Here is a 17,375-nt window from a genome sequence, read left to right as displayed (position 1 = left end):
ATTTAGATAAGATTAACTAGGGAAGAAAAAGAAAATCTGAAATGAGCCATGATCTGACGAATAGAGCGGTATAGCAGAGACTTATTGCGTATATCCTCCACATTGAAGTCCGTTCCGACGGTTTTCCTTTTTCCCTGTTTATCCAGAGCAAGCAACGTATGAACACGCGTGTTTGTTTTCCGTGGGACTTCCGAGGTGCGCAGCGGTCTCACGCTGCCGCAGAGCGCTAATTGGAGTGGCCTCATTTAGCAACGAGTCAATAAAAAAAAAATGGAGACGCGTCACGAGGACACCGTGTCAGTGCCTCCACAAATCTCCCGCGCACTCTCAACTTTAATGGCGTGTCAGACTTCACAACTGATGCGAAGGGGGTCACCGTGAGCCGATGTTTCACTCTAACGAACCTCCTCTCTTCCCCAAATCCCTGGTATCGCGGTAGCAAAGCGGAGATTAATGTCCCAGTGCTGTGACATGGCTAAATAAATAAATAATAATAATAATAATTAAGAGTAATAGAGTAATAACAATAAGAATAAAGAAACAAATCCTAGATACAATACAAGGCATCACCCCATCCCATATATATATATATATATATATATATATATATATATATATATATATATATATATATATATATATATATATATATATATATATATATATATATATATAATTTCCTCCTGATTAGTGGATTCATTCTGCAATACACAGTGCACAGAGAACATAAACTTTTTTATATTTAGAGGGGATTTTATCTAAAGGTCTGATTACATTTTCATTTACACCTTTAGTTCAGGCTGGAAATATGACAGTAGACAAGGCGTCTTCCCACTATAATAAGCAATGTTTCTGATAAGCTCATTTTAAGCCTGTATGTTTAATAAATTATTTGTACATTTCACCATTTGAAGCACCATAGCAATTCAGCTATATAATGTTGTCCCCCCCCTCCGACACACACACACACACACACACAAACCAAATTAGACAAAACTTCTGTTTCTCAACTATTGCTTCAAATAATCTCTTATGCCTTTGCTCTGCCCTAGAAGCTAACATCTCCACACATGAAGATGATGGGGTGGTGAACGTTTATAACACACGGGGAAACAAATGCTTAGAAAGCTAATAAAAATATAAATTTTAAGTACAGTCCTTTAAGGGTTAATGCCAGTTATGTAATGATACTTATGAAATGATAACCCTTGTTTAAAATGCTAAATAGAATTTAATTATTTGAATTATTTTTTGGTATGCAAATAGTTAAAAAAGTAAACTGTAGAATAATAATGTGAAATATAGAAGAGATAAACGATTATCGAATATTAATTCCTGACACCATGTGTTTTTTTTTGTTGTATTTTTTTTTCCGATTGATTCTAGTATATGGAATCGCTTTATGGCTGCAACTGTGTAAAAATGTGACAGTTTTATAAATGCCTGCAAACTAATAAAGTGCACTAAAGTGCCCTTGACTTGAATTTGACCTTTTACGTATGAATCTCGGGATCTCCAAGTGGAGCAGATGCAGTTTATGGATAGCGACGTTTCTTTCATTCCCTAAATTGCATTTTGTGTGTGCAAAAAAAAACAAACAAAAAAACCCCCATTAAAGTTAAATCCAAGTGCAAATGTCGAATCTATTGATTTGGTTCTGCTCTGCAATCAGTTAGACGCCCCCCGCCTCCCCTCCAAAAAAAAATAAAAAATAAATAAATAGTTAGTCTTAAGGCTGAAATTATCTGCTAAATGTTATTGCACGCGTTTAAAAAAAATGTCTGTAAAGAGAAAAAAAAAAAGTACTTCCTTCTGAAATCAGAACCTAAGAAAGCACGAGAAACAAATCTCCCCATGTTTCATTTTCTTTCCAAACGTGCCACGATAGCCTGCACCCATCCACCGACTGTTGTTTGTTGTCAAACAGACAATTCCGCCTCTAAATGTGCGAGCAGCAGCTTTCTGATGCGCAGATAAGCTGCAGACTGCGCCTGTACCTTTGCTAGCACACACACACACACACACTTCAGGCTCGGTTTGCTGGCCACAAGTGAAGTGCTGCTGATAAATATTCATGACGGTGGCACTTGCGCCTTCTCAGATATCTGGAACGGTTGTCATTTCCAGACGTGCGCGTAAATATATCTGAAATAGATGTTTTGGATGCCCCGTGTCCCCCCCTGCCCGCCCCCCACCCCGCCATACTATTTGAGCAACTTGTCGTCAACACATTTTTTACGAGCTTTTTATTTTTTATTTATTTATTTATTTATATTTTATGTATGTGATTGCTTGGAGTGTACAGGCTCACGGTGTACAAACTGTTTGAAATTAAATAGCGTGTTCAAAGACCGGATTTTCCCTGTAAGTCGACCTGGCAGGCAAGACTATAGGCGTTGCCAAGCAATTTTTTATTGGGGTTCGTGCACTTAATAAAATTCCCCGATCCGATATCCAAGAAAAAATGTGTGAACATTGAGTAAAAGAAATTGCCTAAACATCCACGATAGCTAATGACCAAATGATTCGGAAAAAATAAAATAAAATAAAATAAAATAATAATAATAATAATAATAATAATAATAATAATAATAATAATAATAATAATAATAATAATAATAATAATAATAAACAAACTAAATTGTGCTCAGTGCTGTTTGTGCAGGTGAGAGTAATTCGTGAGGCTACATGCAATAATAATAAAAATGAACTGTAAAAGTTTCGAAAAATCGTAGAAATGTTGCTTGTCCATGTCTGAACACGGGAGCAGCAAGATACACTGTAAAACATTTCTGTTGATTTATCAAGAAAATTATAGTTTTTAATTTACTGTTGGAACAATGGCAAAAATGAATGGTTTTCGCAATAAACCCGCTGATGTTGTCTTACAGATTTGAAACGCCTTCTGAACACAATCTGGTTCACTGGAATAACACTGACCAACCAGGAAAAACAGGAGGACTGCACCCTGAACCAAGACGGGATACTATTCTTAACTATAGTATAATACTCTTCACTGATGAACTTATTTTTTCTTTAATTATTATGTTTTACAAAAAAAAGAGACACATTCTTAATGAATTAAATTCAGGAAGGTGTACAACAAACCTGCACCATAACTTACATTAATTGTTTTAAATTGTGTTCTGTTCAAAGGTAAGTCTGCAAATTATTGTTGCTTCATTTTATGGTAAAACCGTTTTGCAGTGGTACCACTGTTATTTAGTTATTCAACACAGAACTTACTGGATGGTCGTTGACAGCAACGCACAGTTTAGAATGTAACAAAAATGCTTCAACTCTAATGTGGTTCTAGAAAAAAAAAGATCGTCTCATGCTGAAGAAGACTTGAAGCTTATTATTTAGACCATGTATTTTAGTCAGGAGGGGAAAAAAGCGTTTCTCCTGCCTTAGAAGTTGTTCTTTTCTGCCTATTTTTTAATTCCAAATTGACCAACTGTTGGAGTACATATTAGTATTTAAGTTAAAAAAAAATTGCAATTTGGAATTATTTATATTCCGACATTATGCCCCAATTGCGTCTAGCGTCTCCCTTGCATGCCTGTTGTTGTTGACTGTAAAGTTCTGCACACAATTAAAGAAGAACAATCAACTCAAATTTGCAGCTATGTGCAGCAGTGGGTGATCAGGAATTCACACAGAACTCCTAACATCTTGGGAAGTCTTTCACGCTCCAGCGCTTCCCTTTTGTAAATGATGGCAACGGAGCTGGATTTCAATGACAAACAAAGCCGTTTTATCTGAATGTCGGTCATAGTTTTAAACGAAATGCACGCGTCCACTTACATTTTTTTATTTTTTTGTTTTGTTTTAATCTACACAGCTGCTAAGTGATTTCCTCGGCCTGGGAAGTGCGAATTGTCCCCCTGTCGCGGTGCCTCATTGGTGCATCTGCACTGAGTCCAGATAGATAGATAGTGTTAAATAGAGTCGAAAAAAAGTCATTTTATTGCCATCCTTCATTTATCTCCACGTGTAATAGTCCGTGAAAAGAAAATATGAATACATTTCAATACATTTCCAGCATAATCATCTCATATGAAGCTTGCTTTGCTGCTATATGTTGCGGCGTTTTGAGTTTTTCTTTTCTCTTCTCTCTCTTTTTCTTAAGGGTTTACATTTTTATTTCGGCTGCATGTGTCTGCAGACTGACAGATCGCGGCGGATCCGTGCGCCCTGGCAGTGTTAACCATGATCAGTGGCGGCTGCTGATGTGATCTCTGCCTAATGGGGCGGTCAAGCAAGCTGCAGCCAGGAACAATGAAGTGTGTGTGGAAAAAGGAGGGATGAGTGGATAAGGGGAGGAGGGGTCCCACGTTGACTCTCAGGCTCTCCCTCTTTCCCTCTCTCTGTTTCTCTTTCTCTCTCTCTGTCTCTATCTCCTTCTCTCTCTCTCTCTCTCTTTTTATCTTAATCTAGGATAGGAAATCCGGGAAAAAAGCGCAAGAAGAAAAAGGAAAAAGAAAATAAATTAGATTTGAAAATTAGATTCCCGAACAATTAAGTAACGCAAAATAGCTTACTCCGGTTTTATCCACCGAGGAACAACAGCCGTGATTAATCGATTTAATTTGCGCATTACTGGAGGGCAGAGCGGTGGATGTTAATTTTGGATAAACAGAAGATCCAGAAGGAGCAGAAAGAGAGAAAGAGGGGGGAAGTGAATTTAGTAGTTATTATCGAGTGTCAGGAAAGTTCTAACACACACACACGCCACACCTCACACACACCCTCGTCATCTCTCCATTACTCTCTCTCTCTGTGTCTCCCTCGGTCTCTCTCTCTCTCTCACACACACACACGCAAACACACCGCGCGCAAACAAACACACATACGCACACACACACACGTCATTATAATGAAGACTTTAACTTATTTGCTTTAGAATTATTCACGCAAATAAATTACTTTACATAGGAAAAGATCTGATTTGGTGCCTTTTATCAGTATAATTTAAAAATCAACCCCCAATAACCTCCAATGAAATGCATGTTCTGTATTTTTTACAGTCCTTTAATATAGTACGAAATGTATCCAAACATTTTTTTTTTCATTATTATTATTAATATTATTATTGTAAACTAAAATTTGACATACTGTACGAGCGCATTTCTCCATAAATACCGATCATATTCTAACATGTTACCGGCCCTTTTACATGCGGATAAATATGGAAAAATCCATACTTTACATGGAATAATACTTCCTCTCAGACAGAGCAATTGACAGATTTTTATATATATATATTTAGCACGTACATAAACAGATTGACACGGATTTTTTTTTTTTTCTTTTCACTACACGATTCATCGACATGACATTAAATAACAACAATGATACTCTGTGCTATTCAAACTGGACCTTAATTGGACGAAAATTAAGAAAAAAATAAAAAAATAAAAATATGCTGCACTGGATAGGCTACAAAAAGCACATTAATACTAAGAGTCGGTTAGGTCGACGTGTAGACTGTAGTAATACTGAATAATTCACATTTTGGTACACAACTAAACATTCTTGTCCCCCACAGTAACCTTAGAGGCCACCCTCATATATTTAAGGGACCATTACATTTTTCACAAATCCCCCCCTCCGCCCCCCGCCCCCTTAAAACTGTGATATTTACAAAATAAAATATTACATTTCCTTTTTTTTTTCTTTCTTGCTGTGGGTTCCTGTTTGGTGAAATCCATATTTACAAAAGAGCAAAAAGAAAAATGAAAAAAAAAAAAAAATCAGGCCTCTACTCGGAGATAACATGCTTTTTCTTTTGAGATCTGCTTCTGTACAGTCTCTCAGTAAAAGGAGGAGCTGACCGTGTTTCTGTCCATGCATGATGACAGTCTTTAACTTCACCTCCCCTGCTTTTTTTCTCAGTCCATCTTTCTGACTTAGGTCGAAAAAGTTTATTTGTTTCGTTTTTCCTTTTTTTTTTTTCCTCATGTCTTCATAAATTTCCCATTGTCTTTTGTGCGTTTTTCAAAAATATTTACACGTACCATTCATTGAAATTTGACGACAGCGTGCTGTGGCTGGTTGTGTGGTGGACTGCTGAAGCTGCTGGTGATATGGAGCTGCTGCTCTGGTTCTCTGTGGACGGTGACACGATGGTGGGAGGCGTGGAGGACTCGTACCCTGAACTGGCAGCTGGGGAAGGCTGCGATGCAGGGTTGGTGGATTCGTGGACCTGGGGTAGTGAAAAGGAGGGAAGAGGGGAATTGGGGGGTCGGGGGGGAAGTACACTCGCTTTACTTAGAAGCAGAAAGCAGAGAAGAGATGCTATTTTACTTCTGACATGACTGCTTTGGACATGCTCACAAATCGAAAACAAAGTAAAGCCCAATTATTCTCACTCAAATCCTAATCTCATTTTGCGCTTGAGAAAAGATAGGATTAACTTTCTTTATCTTGCTAAAAATAAAACAAACAAACCAAAAAATAATAATAAATAAAATATATATATATATATATATATATATATATATATATATATATATATATATATATATATATATATATATATATATATATATATATATATATATATATATATATATCTGATTTAAAAAAAAAACTAAATAAAAAAACTGCACATAAAAAGAGAAGAAAACGACATTCTATTGTAACACATATAAAAGGAGTTTCTAATGTTATTTTTGCAAAGAGAACGAAACACACACACACACACACAAACACACACGTATATATAATTTACAATATTAATATCTTTTTTCTTTTACCTTCATGTGTTTTCGGAGGGAGCTGGGATGCGTGTACGACTTGTCGCACATTTTGCACAGATACGGCTTGTCCGACGTGTGGACGTGCATGTGTTTCTTGCGGTCACTGCTGTTTGCGAACCTCCTGTCGCAGCCGTCGAACTCGCACTTAAAAGGCTTCTCACCTAAATAATGCAAGGAATGAAATATGTTTTTGGATTTTTGCTGTTGTTTTGATTGTCAAAGATGATAAAATGATAAAATGCATGTTGTTTTTTTTTTGTTTGTTTTTTTTACAAGTTGTGATCAAACACTGTGCAGGACGCATGCACTGCATACAATTCATTAAGGTTAAAATTATATTTAGACAATATTTTTGCAGTGAAGTATTTTCTGTCGACAGCTGTAAAGCACCGCATGTCAGTTTGCAGGCTCCAACTGCCCTACTCTAGTAAATAACCACCCGGATCGCATGCACGTTTCGGAGGGGATTTTGTCAGCACCGATTTGGCAGGGTATTTTTTGCCATTTCTTACCGGTATGAGTCCTTTTGTGAATTTTCAGATTTTCCGATCGGGCAAACACTTTGCCGCAGCCGGGAAACGGACACGGAAAGGGCTTTTCTCCGGTGTGCACTCTGATGTGATTTACAAGTTTGTATTTGGCTTTAAAGGGCTTCCCTTCTCTGGAGCAGTCCTCCCAAAAGCAGATATGGTTCGTCTGTTCAGGCCCCCCCACGTGCTCCACTGTCAGGTGGGTCACCAGCTCGTGCATGGTGCTGAAAGTTTTGTTACACGACTTTTTGGGGTTTGTCAACTGCTCCGGCTCGATCCACTTGCAGATGAGCTCCTGCTTGATGGGCTGCCTCATGTAGCGGAAAAAGGCCCCCGCTCCGTGGTGCGCAGCCATATTCATGTTCATGGGGCCGTAGCCGTGTAGCTGTGTGGATGCGTAGTGATCGGAACGCGGGCTCGTGACATGCCCATACTGATCAGCCCGGCCGTACACGTCCCCCGAGAAGCCCAGTCGCATCTGGCTGTTCACCACGTTGGAGGACGCGTGGCTCGCCGCCTGCTCGTGGAGCCCTGGGAAGAGCAGGTGCCCCGCCGCGTCCGAATGTCCGTGCGGCCCCCCGAAGCTGCCGGAGGCAAACAGGCTGTGCTGCGCCCCAGCCGCGTCCCCGAAACCCCGATTTCTGAAGAGAAAGTCCCTGGTGGAGTTGAACGCCGCCGTGGAGTAGGAACCAACGTGGGTCGGGTGATGGTGGTGTCCCAGGGCGGCCGCCGCTGCATAGCCGGGAGCCTGGGATGAGAACGCTGTCTGCCCGGAGCTGATGTCGTGGGAGCTGTGGTTGATCTTGAAGGCGCCCATGCCGTCCGCGAAAGGGTTGATCCCCAGCGCCACTTCCCGCTCCGCCACCTCTCCTGTTGAGTGATGCCGAGAGGAGCCGAAAGTAGTGACTCCTATGGTGGGATACTGCGGTCCTGCGTCCAAGAGCATCTTCAGTCTTGACTCTTCGAGACGACTGAGCGCAGAACTCAAAGAAAACACGCGCAGATATTCTTCCTCCTCCTCTCTCTCTGCAGCTTATCTCTTCTGAACTCGAATCCAACGAATTCTGTTTACTTTTTTTTTTTTCGTTCACGACGGAAGGAATTCCCCTGCACCGCTCATCCGATGCGTACGCAAAAACCATGTATTTACTACATGTAATATTGTCTTTTTGCGGTTTATCTTCCTGTGGCGCTACTTTCACCTCCTCAGTCAGACGGTGAGCTCTAGACTGATAGTCGCAATCATTCCTGCAGATAAATGAATTGAAAAGACAACACAGTCCAGCCCTGATGAATGGGAGAGGAGAGGGGGCGGTCACGTGGGAGCTGCAGCTGCTCGTTCATTGGTGCTCCCCAATAACATGCACTCACCAAATAACAATCCACCATGCTGTGGCCCGCACGTCCATGTCTCTTGACATCATCAGTCGCAGATATTTTCAGATTGCTGACTGGGAATTTAGTTAAACGGCTAAATAGTAAGGGAGGGGAAAAAAAAAGACACATATTACCTCAGAACATAAGGGAAATATGTGATAACCGTAAAGTGTTACATTTTCTTTGTCAACCACATTAAATTGGGAAGAGTAGCCCTTTGATGCGTAATTGGAAACATTTAGTTCAATTAAGCACTTTGACGAACGGATTTTAATTCGTCAAGTCTGCCCGTCTAATGTTTCATAAAAGAAAAAAAAAATTGGATTGAATGGGCTTCTAGTAGTCAGGAGAGTTTTTGTTCTCAGATAGAAGCTCTTTAATTTTGCAGGAAAATTGGAGACTTTTCCATTTCAAGTATGTTTCTCTAAATACCAACAGGGAGTCTCGTCTAACTACTGACACGACCTTCTGTTTTTTTTTTTTTATTATGAAATTATCCACTTTAACTCAAAGGAAATCAAAATCTGAATACCTTGTTTGCCTGTCTAAATTGTGGAACATCTGTGATTTCGGTTTTCACGTTAGTGTTTAACTTGGACCTATACCACGATTCCTAATGCGTCCATCGCGATTCGCCTGCTTTGCGGTAGAGCAACATGGCCCCTTCTTTGCAGGCCAGTGGTGCATATAGTCCATGGTGTTGTCGAAGTTATCAAGTGGGATTTGCGGTGTTCTCTCTACAGGAGCCTCCGGGTGCTGGTGGTTAAAGCCAAAAGAAACAACCCAGACCACGCCATTATGGGTCACTCGAATTGTATTCTAGAATCTGAAGGCTGCTTTTCCAAATCAGTCTTGGAAACCCAAGAGGGGAAGGTTTGGGATGAATACGCAAAAGAAGAAAAAACATTGCTTTAAGAAAACATAAAAGTTCCGGAGCAGAGATTTGAGGTTTTGGGGGCTTTCTTAAGGCATGGACTTAATGTGCATTGCAGAATTCAAATAAATCTTTGATATCAAATTTGCAAGCGACACAACAGCAGGCAATGAGCAACAAGTGAGAATAAACATAAATCTGGGTGACAAAAAAAATGTTGAGCAAAAGTTATTCAAATGAATAAGAGACGTAATTTTAAGGTGCAAATAATGTTGCATAAATAAAAGAGCATTTCTTGTTTAGTGCAGTAACTAGAATGCGCAGAATTTAAATGTCACCACCATGTTTATTGTCACGGATTTACAGCAGATTTAAAGCCAACACCTCTTTATGAGATGTCGCTGCAATATGTGGCGTTTATGTTTATGATCCTGTGCATGATTCCTGCCTACACGTCGCCAAGCGCTACTAGGTGACTCATTGAGTGAGTGCATGCTCAACTTGGATCAGAAATAGCCCCTTGCCGACCAAGTTTTGCATTACACTGCTCACTGTTGCTGTGATGCCCCTCTTTGAATTCTGCAGCTGTGAGTCGGTCGCGCGTAAAGGCCTTTTAATAAACGTCTTCGGGATCCACCACGTCTCCAAATATTGACTTACGATCTAACGCGATGCTGTCAGCGAAGGCACTGACAGATCAATTCGTGGCAAATGTAAAATAACAGTGCAGTTTTATCTTTCATTTGAAATACTGAGAAATGACAATCAACCAGGCAAGTGCATATAATTCATTTTATACCATTACTTTGTTTCAGTTATCTGAAAAGGAAAGTCACCTAAACGCTCCTGCCATCATTCGGACCTCTTTTTAGCACAAACATAAAAGAAAAGCAATGAGATGAAATTAATGCTCTCTAGTCTTAAAGAATAACGTTCGGCTTAAACTCAAAAACATAAAAGCTTAAAGTTAACACCAAAGCGACCTGTTCTCTATATGAAAACTTTTAAAAGCGCATTTCTTCTTAACATTTGAGTTTTTACATAAATATTAAACACACAATATAGTCCAAACGTTGAAAAACGTCAGGTGTTCAGACAGCTTTTAGAAAATAAGCAGGTTAAAAACTTATAAAGCAGAGAAGTGATGGATAACAAGAAGAAAAATCCACATTTCACCTCCCAGGGAATTGTTATTGATTCTGCAACTTTGTTTCACGAATGTCTAACCATGCAATATCTGCTCACTGTTAAATTAACGTTTTTAAACGATCACTTTTGTCAGCGAATTAAAATAGAATGTCCTCAAAGGTTGCTAAAAGAAAATTCCCAAGCATTTTTTTTTCTTTCTTTCAGTATTCAGATCTAACCAGAAATTATTACATAAGATAATGCTATTCTCTGTGGTACTCACAGCATACACTCGTTCTATTTTGGAATTAAAAGTCTTCGACCGAACCACCTCCCGTGACCCTCATCTGCTGCCGTCCTTAGGTCTAACGCAAAGGGGGGAAAAAATCGCTCCGAATCATAACAACAGGTCTCGTCCATTACATTTTTCCTCCTCTCCGGGAGCATGGCCGCGGGTTCCCCGAATGGTTCAGCCGCTGAACACACACAGACACGGATCCGGATCTCCCTGGGGCTACAGCGGCGAGCCAACTCCGCTGTAGACGCTGCAGAGCAGGGGCGGCTGCATATTTTAATACGAAGCTTCCTCCAAAGCGCTTAACTATTTTTTTCCCCTTCGGTCTATTTTAAAGCTCGACACGCGGCGCGATTCTTTGCACAACTTTCTTTCGACCCCTCCACTACTATCAACGATCATTTTACGTGCGTAAAATTGTGCGTAATTTGAGCTTATAGTCGGGGCTGCGCGCGTTGCGGTTCAAAATGAAGATATCACTGCATTATTTATGATCGACATAACTTTATAAATATATACGTCAATATGCACGCTCTTTCATGTAGCCGCGGAAAGAAATAAGAGGGGTGAGAGTGTATCCTTTAACTTCAGCCTTTGTTTGCTGCCTCAACATAAAAGGACACCGTATATCCGGATAAACTTTTTAATAGTTATATTCTATAATAACCTTTGCATAACTATTTTTCTCAAGCGCTGCCTCCAGCACAGCGCATGCGCACTGGCTGCTCGCTGTCACTAAGACATTTTTCATCACGTTGGGAACTGTCACTGGTGACGTCAATCACAGAGCTCTGACCAATTAGAGCGCGGGGTGATTGTTTGGCTCCACGGGCTGCAGCGCCTACCATGAATCTCTATTCAGTATCAAAGCGTCCTGCTGCTGCCTCTCAACCGAATGGGATTCCATGTTGTCTGCAGATAGACTTAACTTTATAAAGTTTTTTTTTCTTTATTTTTTTTTTTTGCCATTGCGATTAAAATATATTTGCCATCATCATTATTATTTTGCCTGCTGTCAAGTTATTCTAAAATTAGGAAGTAATGAGCGTGGATGCTTTGGGAAGCCCCGTGATGGACCCTGCGTTTTCCAAACGGAACACGGCGCTGAGATTAGTTGACTTGGCAGGGGCTCACCACCATCACCATCATCACCACCATACCCCTCAGAGCGTGACAGGCTTCCCGGGGTTCGGCAGCCATCCACACTCAATGGCTCACTCGCACCCTGGGGAGATTACTGCGGAACCCCGCCTGGGGCCGAGTCCATTCGGGCCAGAACACATGGGGCACTCCGCGGCCCTCAAAATCAGCCCAGCCCATCATTATCCCCACCACCATCACCACCACCACAATCATCATATGGCAGGCCACAGTGAAGTGGTCTCCAGTCAAACGGGAGCTTTTGGCCCGGTTCAGCCGACGTCGGTCCCTTATTCTATGCCCCATACTGCCCAGGCTCTATCCGCAGGTAGGGATTTCCTCATCCGGAGAGATCTGACGGCTCAAGCCATGCCGGTACTGACCGACCAGACTGCTGGTCCAGCTTCTCACCACGGAATGTTTGTCTCAACAACAGGTAGCTATCCCGGACACTATGGTCACCACCCTGACGCAGGGAACCACACCACCCTCTTCTCCGGACTCCACCACGAGCAGCCTTCCAGCGGATCACCGGGTGGCCAGGCGCTGAATGGACAAATAAGGTTAGGACTACCTGGAGAAATGTACGTTCGGTCTGATCACTTGAGTCAAGTAGCAAGCTCCAGGGCTGATCCCTTCTCCGCCTCGCCTCTGCACGGCTACGGCGGTCTGAATCTAAACATGAATCTCGGCGCTCACCACCACCACCACCACCACCACCCGCACCATCCCCACCACCACCACGGAGGACCGGGGGCTTTTTTCCGCTACATGAGGCAGCCGATAAAGCAAGAGCTGATTTGCAAGTGGCTGGAGCCGGAGCACTCGCCCAAGAAACTCTGCTCTAAAACTTACAGCACCATGCACGAACTCGTCACGCATGTGACGGTGGAGCACGTCGGAGGACCGGAGCAGGCGAACCACATTTGCTTTTGGGAAGAGTGTCCGAGGGAAGGCAAGCCGTTTAAGGCGAAATACAAACTGGTGAATCACATTCGAGTACACACCGGTGAGAAACCGTTTCCCTGCCCCTTCCCTGGCTGCGGTAAAGTGTTTGCAAGATCCGAGAATCTAAAAATTCATAAAAGGACACACACAGGTGAGTGCTAAAAAAAAAAAAATGCATATACGTAAAATGCTTTGAAAGTTTTTAAAATGCATGGAGTAAAATCATCAAGTTGCATGAATAAATTAGTAACCTCTAAAACTATTTTCGCAATATTTTCAAATTTGCCCCGATTTCAAAAGTTCGAAAATGCTGCAATAACCCGCACGCAACAGGCACCTGTTATAAGAGTGTATTGGAAGTTTCTCAAAGGACGGATTTGGAGGGGGGTGAGGGGGATTATGGTACAGCTCACTCAGGCGTTTGACCGTTCAAACCTCTTGTTTACACCGCGGTACAAAAGCTGGAGGCCCACGTCACGTCTTGTGTGAGCAGCTCAGTGTGTGCCAAAACCATGACTGGATAGCAAAAGTTGGAGAGAGTTGCATCTTTCACAATAACTGATACGCTGATGTTTCGTTATTAAAATGTTTTGTTCTTTTTTCACTTCTTTTGACGACTGCTTTTTAATTACATGGTGGATTTGGAGTGCTTTGCATTCAGTCACTAGAGCAGTTTTTTTGTTTTTTCTGCCTTAATCTACTGCACTGCATCTGTGCGTGATGAAGAACTGTTTCAAATACTGGTTTGCAAGCCAAATGCAACAAGTTGACTTGTGCAGATCAGATCAGAGTATACTAGTATATAAGGAGTTTGCATGCTGACTTGTGTGTGTGCTGCCCAGATGTAGCATTAAAAAAAAAAATACTGAATGGGTCAATATGGCTGCCTGCCTCTGTGAGCCAGAAGGAAAATAAAGGCCTCAAAATGTCGAGTCAGACTTGTAAATGATTACAGTGACTACAGCAGTCCCCCAGCCCCCTCCACACACACACACATACACACACACACACACACACCACCCCTCCCTCTTCTGCTCCATTCCTGCACCCCCCCCCACCCCCAATGTATTATTCATATCATTTGCTCACATTACCTAAGTACAAATCTGTTGAATTATTTCTGTGTGTTGACTCCCGAGGGGCCTGGTCTTTTTGGTATCATGTTTAAAACCCAAGCTGAAAGTGTGGTTATGACTAGGGTCTGCCCCTGGGGTCTGTTTCCTCGAACGGTTTCTTGTACTACACTAATATCCTTGATTGGCTCTCTCAACCCAACAGCTGAAGGTCAAATTGATATTCAACCCGCAAGTGTAATTAGACAGAGGCAATTACATATTCTCAAAAGCTTTAATCGGAGGAGGAGAAGAAGAAAAAACTCAGCCGTGGATGATTTCCGTCTAATTTATTCAGATTGTCTTTTTTTCACCTCTTTCTCCCTCACTTTTCACTCATATTTAATCAGAAATACTCAATAATAAAAAGCCAATTTAGATTCAGTCCATATTTGAGGGGCTGGCAAAGAATCGGGTAGCCTGTGCTACCAATCAATATCCTGAGGATATTGTATTGTTCTTAATATTTATCAGAGTTTTCAGTCAGGTGTAAGTCGACAGTGGCCAGGTAAAGACACAGGACAGCAGGAGCAGGAGACTCGTTCCAAAAGACTCACATCTCCAGAAAACTTTAGACAATTCAACTATGGACATAATTAGAAAATTTAGATTTGCAAAAAATAAATAAATAAATAAAAGTTTCCCCAAATGCATTAATCCAAAAAAATCAACTTCACGTATTCATATTGCTTTTGAAGGTAATAGTAAATGGCTGTTGTTTGTTTTATTATTTTACCCCAATGCAAGCAAAAAATAAGTCAACAGAAAAAAAATTCAGTTGATCATCTTATGTGTATGAGAACCAATAAATGCAAGCTTAAAATGAATCCAGTTGTTTGTATAGCTATATATATATATATATATATATATATATATATATATATATATATATATATATATATATATATATATATATATATATATATATATATATACAGTAAAACAAAACATGCACTCTTATTTTGCTCTATATAGGTCTAATTCCTTTCCAGGTATGTAGAAAAAATGACTTAATCTTGAAGTATGATGTCCACAAAATGCATTCGATAACAACTAAAGATATAACTAAAAATGTCGACGACCCTCATAACAAATATTCATAGTTTCTAATGGTACGACTGGTGACTGATTTTGCACTCCATTACATATCAACTCAAACCGATCAAATGGTCAGATTCAGCTGTAAATATAACACAGTGCAGTCGAATGCAATTAATGCCATCTGGTGAAACGCCACCTATCTACGGACGCTCAGCAGAATGCTTAGAGATTTTGTCCCTCATCTTGAGCAAACAAATGAAACGTTTGTATTTAGCAACAGGATTCAATAGGGTTAACGAGCAACATCAAATATTTAATGCATTTTATGTCTTATTGTGTCTCCACGCTGCAAACAGGCGAGAAGCCCTTTAAGTGTGAATTCGACGGCTGCGACCGACGCTTCGCCAACAGTAGCGACAGGAAGAAGCATTCCCACGTGCACACCAGCGACAAGCCCTACAACTGCAAAGTTCGGGGCTGCGACAAGTCCTACACGCACCCCAGCTCCCTGCGGAAGCACATGAAGGTGCACTGCAAGTCCCCCCCGCCCAGCTCGGGCTATGAGTCGTCCACTCCCTCTCTGGTGTCCCCGTCTTCGGACTTGGGTCGGGAGCCAGCCGGGGGGCCGTCGATGGTGTCAGAGCCGCCGGTGGGGTCATCTCAGCAGCAGCAGCCAGCTAATTTAAGCGAGTGGTACGTGTGCCACAGCTCAGGTGCTAGCGGTGGCCAGACACCACCCAGCGGCCACTCCACGCCCGACCCTTCGGAGGAACCTGCTTACAGGAACCCCCAGCCAAGGGACGCGTTTTGAGTTCCTCGCCAGCACTCATTTCCAAACACTCAACTTCTAAAATGGTTTGGCTTTAGTGCCTATATACCTGTGAGGGCCCTCTGGTCCCTTCCCACACACCCCCAACCCCTTGTTTTGTTTTGGATAAGCCACCAAAACTGGAGAGCCAAGAGACTCACTTAACTGCAATGGATGGAAAATGCGCAATCCTTCCAGCTTTCAAGTAACAGGAGCATATATTTTATTATTATTATTATTATTATTATTATTATTATTATTATTATTATTATTATTATTATTATTATTATTATTATTATTATTATTATTTTGAAGTTTATCCAAAACTGATGGATGGGTGCTTCCCCTGCGAGCTGTTCCACTTGTCGAGAGAGTCGTGTAAATCTCATTAGACTATGTCGTACATTATTGTAGGCTGTAAACATGAGGGTGTGCAACTTTTTTTTTTTTTGTAAAAAAAAAAAAAACAACAAAAAAAACAAACAAAAGAAAATCCTTTCTGCCTTCAGTATGATTTTTTAATTTATTTTTCAATCGGACATGGAGGTATTTTTTAGGATCGAACCAAAGTGCATGTTTTCAAAACCGGAGCAGAGTTGTACATTTGTAAATTTTGTACAAGTTTCAATGTGTTTGGATGTTGACTAGATTTGTAAGGAGCGGTTTACATCTTTTTTGTATTATTTTATTTGCAATGGATTTGTGCAAAAAACAAGGGAGAAAAACACCCGCGCCCCCAGCTGTTTCATGAGCTTAAAGTATTTCGTATATGACGTCAATTATAAATGTTTTATCAAAGTAAAAAAAAAAAAAAAAAAAAAAAAAGAAAGAAATCTGGTGATTTTTTGTATCGTTGTCTGTTTTTAAATTTATTTTTGTTTTATCTAAAAATTGAGCACTAAATGCGTACCGAACTGCCTTGTATTTTGTGAGTATTTGGAATAAATCTTGTATGAAAGTGAAACAATTTTGAGCAACGCAGATCTGTGGGAAATAGATTATTTTGCAACATAAGGACAAAAAAGTCAACATTTCTGCTGTCTCAATACTTGGTTTGAATATAATTCTTACACATATATATATATATATATATATATATATATATATATATATATATATATATATATATATATATATATATATATATATATATATATAATTTATTTTTTTACAAATTATTTTTCCAACACAGATCTTTCATCAAGTCTTTGAACCCACAGAACACCAGCAATTACTATTACAGTTTTATTTTTTTTATTTACCAGCGGAAGAGGGAAAGTATCGCGCATTATGCTCTACTCGTGTTAAATCTTACTTACTCAGCTCAGCTTTGCTTTGACCCAGACTGTGGGCTGCGA

At 40.5% G+C, this 17,375-nt stretch overlaps 2 protein-coding genes across 3 annotated transcripts; one reads left to right on the top strand and one right to left on the bottom strand.

Moving 5' to 3' along the window:
• Window positions 1-5,020: 5,020 nt before the first annotated feature.
• Window positions 5,021-8,524, bottom strand: zic1 (Zic family member 1). The gene is made up of 3 exons (XM_005797813.2): window positions 7,277-8,524; window positions 6,762-6,925; window positions 5,021-6,208 (listed from the first exon to the last, which is right to left on the bottom strand). The coding sequence occupies exons 1-3, from the start codon at window positions 8,238-8,240 to the stop codon at window positions 6,011-6,013; spliced, it is 1,326 nt and encodes a 441-aa protein (XP_005797870.1). The 5' UTR covers window positions 8,241-8,524; the 3' UTR covers window positions 5,021-6,010.
• Window positions 8,525-8,968: 444 nt separating this feature from the next.
• Window positions 8,969-16,978, top strand: LOC102231568 (zinc finger protein ZIC 4-like). Of its 2 annotated transcripts, XM_005797812.2 has the most exons (3): window positions 8,969-12,436; window positions 12,545-13,207; window positions 15,566-16,978. In XM_005797812.2, exons 1-3 carry the CDS (start codon window positions 12,010-12,012, stop codon window positions 16,018-16,020), a joined length of 1,545 nt encoding a protein of 514 aa, XP_005797869.1. In that variant the 5' UTR covers window positions 8,969-12,009; the 3' UTR covers window positions 16,021-16,978. The 2 variants fall into 2 exon arrangements, with proteins under 2 accessions (XP_005797869.1, XP_005797868.1); XM_005797811.2 differs by having other exon boundaries at window positions 8,969-13,207.
• The last annotated feature ends 397 nt before the right edge of the window (window positions 16,979-17,375 follow it).

Source organism: Xiphophorus maculatus, chromosome 21 (assembly GCF_002775205.1).
Source record: "Xiphophorus maculatus strain JP 163 A chromosome 21, X_maculatus-5.0-male, whole genome shotgun sequence".
In the NCBI taxonomy this organism is placed as follows: domain Eukaryota; kingdom Metazoa; phylum Chordata; class Actinopteri; order Cyprinodontiformes; family Poeciliidae; genus Xiphophorus; species Xiphophorus maculatus.
This window is presented reverse-complemented; position numbering and strand designations above follow the sequence as displayed.